This window comes from Triticum aestivum, chromosome 3B (assembly GCF_018294505.1).
Source record: "Triticum aestivum cultivar Chinese Spring chromosome 3B, IWGSC CS RefSeq v2.1, whole genome shotgun sequence".
NCBI lineage: Eukaryota > Viridiplantae > Streptophyta > Magnoliopsida > Poales > Poaceae > Triticum > Triticum aestivum.
In genome coordinates, this window is record NC_057801.1 from 144,993,488 (window position 1) to 145,003,115 (window position 9,628).

Consider the following 9,628-nt stretch of genomic DNA (forward strand, 5'->3'; position numbering starts at 1 on the left):
GTATTTGCTTGGCCTCTTGACTCTTGAGCTTCAGGGGCTCTTTTTTTCTCAGCGAAAATACATTTTCCACATCTAAAAAAACTGAAACAAATATACACACAAGCATATATGTGTAGTATATACGTAAGAAATTTCATGAACATATTTGTTCATATGTGATGTACAGAAAATAGACAAGTACATAGATTAAATGGGCTTTTTCTTTGATGTCTTTGGGCCAGATTTTTGTCTTTTTGTGTAGCTTGCAAATAATTGTACTATTTAATGAAACTTCACGGATACTTACAGAACCTGTACATGTAGTTGTAGTTGTAAATATTTTTTACTTTTAAGTACATATTTCTTTTTTAAATATATAGTTTTTACTTTTAATTTTTTTCTTTTCAAAATGACCTCCCTTGAGTCTGTCACATAAAACACTACACCCTTCAGGTCGTTTCCTTTTTCTATCCAGTGCCTCATTGATGCCTATGAGTGCTAGGATAAGAGAGAACAGAGGGAGGTGTCCTAGCCCAGTAGAAGTACCAAAAGCACAAATTGAGGACAAGGTGTTTGATGCAAGTGACAGGGGGTTTGCTGATCAGTTAAGAGTTGAGGCTTTGGAGGGTCTGTATGTACTCAAGTCTCAAGGGTGAGTTACGCAGTCAAGTTTCAAGTCCAAGAGAGCAAGGGAGGTAGGGGTTGCTTCACAAATGTGCCTTTGGCCCATTTCTAGGGTTTCAAGGAGATAAAAATAAATACTATTAAGAATCTCCTCTTTTTTTTTTTGCATAACTAGCTCACAAAGGACCATATGGAGCCCTAGGACATTTTTCCTAGAGTTTTGGGAGGCCATAAAAGCAGGGTTTGGATTTTAAGGCTTGGAAGGGTAGAATTGAAATTATTTTTAATTCCAATACTATAGTAACATATGTGATGGGGGTTACTTTGGGAACATGATGAACTAGGGTTTCAGCAGCCTAACTTCTAAGGGGACGAGACGCTCCACGGTCATAGGTTCTCACCTGTTGGGATGGACGACTCAAATGGCTCTTCGGAAACCCAATTTTACTCACGTTTTTGTAGGTTTGGTCTTCTCCAAAAGAAATTACTGGAGTTTTGAGAAAGGTCAAGATGCAAATTGTGGAGGTAGAGTTGATGAATTCAAAAGTCTTCAATGTAACTTTAGTTGTATCGAGGAGATCTTTTTCGTGTCTTTTGTGCCTATCAAATCGATCATCGTCGTTGACAGAACTCCTATCGATTTGTTAAACAGTTTGTCGTTGGCAGCGCCATAATTTTTAACACTGGATCCGTTAAGACGAGTGCAAGGACGTTGGTATTAAGCTTTGGAAAAAGAAGCCATTCCTATGGAACAGAAGAACGAGTCATGAAGTTTACTTTTGTCCAAACATCTTACAAAAAATGAGCTATCCATTTTTTTTTAAAATACTACATGAAAGCATACATTCTGCATGTCTTGTGCTCTTTTTTCTGTCCACAGTTTCACGTTTTTCCTAGTGTGGTGTAAAAAGTTCCAGTGAGGTAATCAACCAAATTACAGGAGTTCTACAATCAAAACAAAACCTGGCAATATGGATGTGCCACGCATCACTTCAGTCACCGGTGCGGCAGTGCCATGCTCCACCAGACCAGAGAGTTTTGAGTGGACCTGCACTGTATGATATCCAATAAAATCAGACAATAACAAACCTTGTTTCATCGCTAATTGCCGCAGGTTATTTGTTACTCCCTCTTATGTTTCTTTACGGAGGGAGTGCTAAAACTAGGAGTCTCTTTCAGATAGTGTTTCTTTGGTTTTGTGTGCATGATGATGCGCCGAGTGGCGAGGACAGTCAGTGAAACAAAACGGAGAAGGAGGAGGCGTTGCCGTCGTACCTCCTTGCGGCAGTAAATCCATATCAGTGTTGAATAGGATGCACTGCCTCCACCGGCGTCGCGCCGAAAATTGACTTGTATTTCCCAAATCGATGGAGTGCTTTTCTCTGCGGAAGCTTCTCACTTCCAAAGGCCTGAGAGGATACAGACCATACAGAGTAATCTTTGACTAGACTAATATGGTCGAAAAACAGACAAGAAAATTCCACCCGCTGTCGCAGTACACTGAATCTCCACATGGAAAAGAATGCACTCCTGTCATATTATTGGGAGAACCAGCTGGCTCTGCCTTCCACAGGCCACAGGTTTGAGAGTTGAGTAGCACCATGCATATACGGCAAGTCAGCATCAGAGTTGAACATCATCCGGGCAGCCAAATTCAGTGCATCGAACGGCGTCCTCTTCTTTGACCATGAGGGTTAATCTGCGCCATCCGATGTCCCATCGGACTGCCTGGCCGCCGCCTTTCTGGAGGTTCAGAACTTGAGAAGATTCATTCATCCACATGGCCAACTCCACGAGTCCATGGCTGACGTTGGAGCATGCGTCACTAGCAAGAGGTGACCAAGTTGATACGCTGCACTCGTTCCAACGTCAGCTCCTCAACTCAACTTAGGAAGATATAGCACCAGGACCAGGTGCTATATACACACTATGGTTGCCATTGCACCGCTTCCAAGTCCTCCCAGCTTGACAAACTCCACTAGCACTTTTGCTGCCACAGCCGATCAGCCATGACCCTCTCCGGCAGCGGCGATAGCCAGAGCGGCTCCGCGAGGGCGCACTTCGTGCTGGTACCGATGATGGCTCAGGGCCACACCATCCCCATGACCGACATGGCACGCCTGCTGGCAGAGCATGGCGCGCAGGTCAGCTTCATCACCACGCCGGTAAACGCCGCTAGGTTGGAGGGCTTCGCCGCTGACGTGAAGGCGGCAGGCCTGGCTGTTCAGCTCGTGGAGCTCCACTTCCCGGCTGCAGAGTTCGGCCTACCGGATGGATGCGAGAACCTCGACATGATCCAATCAAAGAATTTGTTCCTGAACTTCATGGAGGCCTGTGCTGCGCTTCAGGAGCCGCTCATGGCGTACCTCCGTGAGCAGCAGCGCTCGCCTCCTAGCTGCATCATATCTGACATGATGCACTGGTGGACCGGCGACATTGCAAGGGAGCTCGGCATCCCGAGGCTCACCTTTAGTGGCTTTTGTGGCTTCTCGTCCCTTGTCAGGTACAAACATAAGAGGCAAACCTTGTGAGCACTGGGCATATTTTTGCTTCTATGATTAAGTATTTTACTTCAGTAGTAGAGGACATATTACTGTAAATTCCTTCCAGGAAAGAAGAAAGCATACATATATAATAGACTAAACAAGATAATAAAATCGATGTGTGCACTACCTTACATAATGAAACATGTAATTCAAACTGCGTAAGGAAGTATAGAGAATAAGCATGTTCATCAGATATTTGTTACGCCAGTTGCAGCTGGTTGATGTATCAAAGATGTTTGCACTTCAACGTATTATTTTAAACAACTAAGACCATCTTGCAGGTACATCATTTTTCACAACAATGTATTGGAGCATATCACAGATGACAATGAGCTCATCACGATCCCAGGGTTTCCTACACCGCTAGAGATGATGAAGGCTAAATTACCTGGAACCCTTTCTGTTCCGGGTATGGAGCAAATTCGTGAGAAGATGTTTGAAGAGGAGCTGAGATGCGATGGTGAGATCACTAATAGCTTCAAAGAGCTCGAGACATTTTACATTGAATCCTTTGAGCAGATAACAAGGAAGAAGGTCTGGACGGTCGGGCCAATGTGCCTGTGCCACCGAAACAGGAACACAATGGCCGCTAGGGGTAACAAGGCGGCAATGGACGATGCACAGTGCTTGCAATGGCTTGATTCAAGGAAGCCAGGCTCAGTGATCTTTGTAAGCTTTGGCAGCCTCGCTTGCACTACACCTCAACAACTTGTTGAGCTGGGACTGGGACTCGAAGCCTCCAAGAAACCGTTTATTTGGGTGATCAAAGCAGGACCTAAGTTTCCAGAAGTTGAGGAATGGCTCGCAGATGGGTTCGAGGAGCGTGTCAAAGATAGAGGTATGATCATAAGGGGCTGGGCGCCACAGGTGATGATCCTGTGGCACCAAGCCATTGGAGGATTTGTGACGCACTGTGGGTGGAACTCAATAATAGAGGGCATCTGTGCAGGTGTGCCCATGATCACTTGGCCGCACTTTGCAGAGCAGTTTTTGAATGAGAAGCTGGTGGTGGATGTGCTGAAAATCGGGGTGGAGGTTGGCGTGAAAGGAGTTACACAGTGGGGAAGTGAAAAACAAGAGGTTATGGTTACACGAGATGCCGTGGAGACGGCAGTGAACACCCTGATGGACGAGGGGGAGGCTGCAGAGGAGCTGAGGGTGAGAGCAAAAGACTGCGCCATTAAGGCGAGGAGGGCTTTTGATAAGGAAGGCTCTTCCTATAACAACGTAAGGCTGTTAATTCAAGAAATGGGAAACAAGACGAATGCATGTGGTTGATACAGACGGTAATAAGCTCGCCTTTTCTGTGTAAACATGAAGTGAAAGATCCTAGAAGACATATATCATCATATAGAATTTTGTACCAGGCTCACAGGTGATTATTTGGAGATTAGAGATGATCCAAATGAAGGCAATATCAATTGTCTTCTTTTGTACGCTCTTTTATGGCAATCCACCACATAACGACTACACAGTCTGCTCTTCTAGATGGTTACGCTCTCACTTGCATTTTGCTACCGCTGTTGCACAACTAGCCATGGTTGTCAAAGCATAGGACAATGCCGTGACGCCAAGCAGCTCAAGGAAGAAGTGTGCCCTGGGAGCAACTGGGGAGGGGGCGTCGCCGTGCCCTCGACAGTGTTCTGTTGCATTGCACCAGACATTGTAAATGGCTTAATAACAGACCTTGTTTCATTGCTAATTGCCACGGTCTTGTATTAAATTCCTTTTAGATATAGATAATTTTGGGATAGATATAGATTATATTTGGTCTGTGTGCATGAAACAAAAGGAAAAGAAGGAGGCTCGGTTGTACCTCTTTGCGTCAGGAAGTCACTGTGTTGATTAGGATGCATTGCGTCGCTCCAAAAATGGAGATATCACTGAAAGTTCTTTTCAGCTTCTCAAACAAAACTCTGAAAGGGAACAGACATTGATCTTTGACTCGAGTGAGACGGTCGGAGAACGGACAAGAAAATTCCACCCGCTGTCACAGTACACTGAATCTCAATATAGAAAATAATGCACCCTCACATTATATGCAGAATCGGCTAGCCTGGCCTTCCACAGCCTTGGGAGAACAAGTCAGCATCAGACATGAGGATCATTCAAATCCTGTAAAACGACTCCTCTTTGAGCGTGATAGGCGGTAGGGATGGTTAATCTGAGCCATCCGATGTCTGATCGGATGGCCTGGATTCTGACGATCCAGAACTTAAGAAGATTCATCCACATGGCTGACCCCAGGAGTCCATGACTGACGTAAGAGCATGCGTCACTAGCAAAGAGGTGACCAATTTGATACGCTGTTGCATCGACGGCTCGTCATAGGAAGAATTATATGCAGAATCGGCTGGCCTGGCCTTCCACAGCCTTCGGAGTTAAGTGATGTGCATATACAACAAGTCAGCATCAGACATGAGGATCATTCAAATCCTGTAAAACGACTCCTCTTTGAGTGTGATAGGTGGTAGGGATGGTTAATCTGAGCCATCCGATGTCTGATTGGATGGCCTGGATTCTGACGATCCAGAACTTAAGAAGATTCATCCACATGGCTGACCCCAGGAGTTCATGACTGACGTAAGAGCATGCGTCACTAGCAAGAGGTGACCAATTTGATACGCTGTTGCATCGACGGCTCGTCATAGGAAGATATAGCACCAGGTGCTATATATAAACACTAGTTGCCATTGCAACCATCATCAGATTGTGTCCAACACATCGTGCTATCTTGCCGGTGTCACTGTCCTCCCAGTTCAACTGACTCCACCACCAGTACTTTCACGACAATAGCCGATCAGCCATGACTTTCACCGGCAGCACCGATGGCCAGAGCGGCTCTGCAAGGGCCCACTTCGTGCTGGTACCGATGCTAGCGCAGGGGCACACAATCCCCATGACCGATATGGCGCGCCTGCTGGCAGAGCACGGCGCGCAGGTTAGCTTCATCACCACGCCAGTGAATGCCTCCAGGTTGGCAGGCTTTGCAGCCGATGTGGAGGCAGCGGGCCTGACAGTTCGGCTCATGGAGCTCCACTTCCCGAGCGCCGAGTTCGGCCTACCGGACGGGTTCGAGAACCTAGACATGATCCAATCCACGGATCTGCTCTCCAATTTCATGGATGCCATCGCTGCGCTTCAGGAACTGCTCAAGGCATACCTCCGTGAGCAGCAGCACTCGCCTCCAAGCTGCATCATATCTGACCTGATTCACTGGTGGACTGGTGACATCGCAAGGGAGCTCGGTATCCCGAGGCTGACCTTTAGTGGCTTCTGTGGCTTCTCGTCCCTCATCAGGTATAACTATAAGAGGCAAATCTTGTGAGTAATTAATTTTGTACTCCCTCTATAAAGAAATATAAGAGCGTTTAGATCACTAAAACGCTCTTATATTTCTTTAAGGAGGTAGTGCTATGCATATTGTTGCTGCTACAATTAAGTGCTTTACTTCAACAGTGGACGGAAAACTAGTGTAAATTGCCTCCAGAGGGAAGAAAGCATTGAACATATAAAAGGTCTGAAAGGAAAAAAATTGATCTGAGTACTACTTTATGTAACGAAACATATAATTCACTGCATATGGAATCACAGACACCAAAGGTTTTCATGAGCAAGTTTTTAGGCCAGCTATATCATCATATCTGGTTGACGTTTCTCGAAGAAGTCTGCACTTATGCATATTTGACTACGACCATCTTGCAGGTACATCACTTTTCACAACAATGTATTTGAAAATGTCAAAGATGAAAATGACCTCATCACGATCACAGGGTTCCCTACACCACTACAGCTGACAAAGGCTAAATGCCCTGGAAATTTTTCCATTCCTTGTATGAAGAAAATCTGCAAGAAGTTCCTTGAAGAGGAGCTGAAAAGTGATGGTGAGGTCATTAACAGCTTCCAGGAGCTGGAGACATTGTACATTGAATCCTTTGAGCAGACGACAAAGAAGAAGGTCTGGGCGGTCGGGCCAATGTGCCTTTGCCACCGAGACAATAACACTATGGCCGCAAGAGGAAACAAGGCGTCAATGGATGAGGCACAGTACCTGCAATGGCTTGATTCAGTGAAGCCAGGCTCAGTGGTCTTTGTCAGCTTTGGCAGCCTCGCTTGCACTACACCTCAACAGCTTGTTGAGCTGGGACTGGGACTTGAAGCCTCCAGGAAACCGTTTATTTGGGTGATCAAAGCAGGAGCTAAGCTTCCAGAAGTTGAGGAATGGCTCGCAGACGGGTTCGAGGAGCGTGTAAAAAATAGAGGCATGGTCATAAGGGGTTGGGCACCACAGCTCATGATCCTGCGGCACCAAGCCGTTGGAGGATTCGTGACGCACTGTGGGTGGAACTCAACAATAGAGGGCATCTGTGCAGGTGTGCCCATGATCACATGGCCACACTTTGGGGAGCAGTTTTGGAATGAGAAGCTGGTGGTGGATGTGCTGAAAATCGGGGTGGAGGTTGGCGTGAAAGGAGTTACACAGTGGGGAAGTGAAAAACAAGAGGTTATGGTTACACGAGATGCCGTGGAGACGGCAGTGAACACCCTGATGGACGAGGGGGCGGCTGCAGAAGAGACGAGGGTGAGAGCAAAAGACTGCGCCATTAAGGCAAGGAAGGCTTTTCATGAGGGAGGTTCTTCATATGACAACATAAGGCTATTAATTGAAGAAATGGGAAACAGGATGAATGCAGGTGGTTGACACAGATGGTAGTAAGCTCTCTTTTTCGGTGTAAACATAAAATAAAAGAGCCTATAGTACAAATAACATGTCATTAGAAAGAGCCTATATGCCATTGGAAATAATTTTATTTTATAAATAACCCGCTGCTTGTATCAGGCTCACTGGTGTGACCGTGATTGTTTAGAGATTAAACAGGGTCCAAATGACAGCAATATCAATTGTCTACGCCATTGTGCAGATTTAATGACAGTCAAGATAATGATTACAGTCTTCTTCTGCAGATGTTATGCTCTCCTTATCATTTTGCTAGCACTTGTTTATCTGAGTTAAATAAGGGTCGGAAAGGAGAAAAAAATGAAATAAACTGTATGCACATTATCAAACTGACACTAAAAGTAAGAGAAGATTCGAGGTGAATAATTCAAAGGAAGAGAAGGAAATGGAACCCACATAACACGCATATGACATAAGAATCTTATGTTTGACTTGGTAGTGTGGCAAACATGAAATTTCAAGGATCTCCCTAATCTTCATACTAAAAGAGGTAAGGATCACCTAAAACAAGGTTTTCTTGTACTGTTTATATGACAAGTAGCTAAAGGGTCAAGCTCAAGACCAGTGAGCAAATCTATTGTTTTGAAGGTGCTGGTTGATGCTCCTAAACCTGAAATTAAGTCTTCTAAACGGATAAAATTATGTATTTATCTGGCAACTGCGGGCACAAAGAGGTCAGGGTAAGTTCAAAGAAACGATTATGTAATAAAAGCATATAAACAGATGACTTTCATAGGAAGTGTCAACATTTATTGAGCAATTATGAACAGGCATGGTAACATATTCTATATTCAAATATGAACTAGGCAAAGGGAAAGCTGTAGACTGGAGGAAATAGAACAAACCTGGTTTCACTAGGCACTGATGACTGTCCCTTCATCTGGAGCATTCTGTAAAACATATGGATAGCCTCCTCACAGTGAGGACCAGAGAGCTTTGGCAAGCGGGCATTGAGCTCTAGCCCAAACTTAGCCACGAATTGCGCGTGAATGGCGTCCCGACAGCCGGCTCCACACCCCGCTGCTCCGCCGCGTTGAGCAATGGCATTATGGCAGGAACGTGTACGCGTTGGGCCTGGCTCCGCGTGCCAGGATGCCCACGTACGCCCACAAGAGCATCCTCGGCGCCGGAAGCCGAACCACCGCCGCGAGGCGCCCCGGCGGGGAATTCCGTCGAACAGGCCACGGGCGCACGAGGCCACGAGGGTCGAGGCGGCGGCTCGCGTCTGGTTCACGGCTATAGCGGCAGCAGCCACAGGAGATTGGCCAAGGAAGGAGAGAGGGGAAGGGGCGGACAATGCCAGCGCGGTGGAGTAGGAGTGAAATCGGTCGCTGGACGTGGACTAGTCGCAGGCTGCGCTGCGGCAGGTCGGCCGGCAACCGGCAACCTTTGGTCACGGGATGGCAGGGAGGCTTCACTCGCATTCGTCCCCTGTTTTTCGTTTGGAAGGATCGCCCCTATTTAGCTCGCCAATATTGAGCACGCCAATTGCATATCTATTGGACCTTTTTGTTTAACACTGATAAAGACGGAGCCGCTCATACAAACGCCCATACATTCATCCCTAAACGAACGCACACATGCACACCCTACTTTTATGATCACCTCCTAGAGACTAATTAAGTTGCCACAGACGTCTTCGTAGTCGAATGGAATGTTACTTCCACTAAACGCATATCGCCGAAAAGGCTGGAATAAATTTAGAAAAATGCGGACACCAGTGTTAAGTATCGGACTTGAG

The 9,628-nt window shown here is 46.1% G+C and overlaps 2 protein-coding genes and 1 long non-coding RNA gene across 3 annotated transcripts; 2 read left to right on the top strand and 1 right to left on the bottom strand.

Moving 5' to 3' along the window:
* Positions 1-2,459: 2,459 nt before the first annotated feature.
* Positions 2,460-4,923, top strand: LOC123069070 (UDP-glycosyltransferase 73C3). The gene is made up of 3 exons (XM_044491805.1): positions 2,460-3,106; positions 3,431-4,435; positions 4,517-4,923. Exons 1-2 carry the CDS (start codon positions 2,613-2,615, stop codon positions 4,425-4,427), a joined length of 1,491 nt encoding a protein of 496 aa, XP_044347740.1. The 5' UTR covers positions 2,460-2,612; the 3' UTR covers positions 4,428-4,435; positions 4,517-4,923.
* Positions 2,868-9,346, bottom strand: LOC123069072 (uncharacterized). The gene is made up of 3 exons (XR_006432253.1): positions 8,733-9,346; positions 4,966-6,455; positions 2,868-3,098 (listed from the first exon to the last, which is right to left on the bottom strand). It is a non-coding gene; the product is annotated as an uncharacterized lncRNA (long non-coding RNA).
* On the top strand, positions 5,936-8,058 carry LOC123069071 (UDP-glycosyltransferase 73C3). Its single transcript, XM_044491807.1, has 2 exons — positions 5,936-6,449; positions 6,855-8,058. The coding sequence occupies exons 1-2, from the start codon at positions 5,956-5,958 to the stop codon at positions 7,849-7,851; spliced, it is 1,491 nt and encodes a 496-aa protein (XP_044347742.1). The 5' UTR covers positions 5,936-5,955; the 3' UTR covers positions 7,852-8,058.
* Positions 9,347-9,628: the final 282 nt, after the last annotated feature.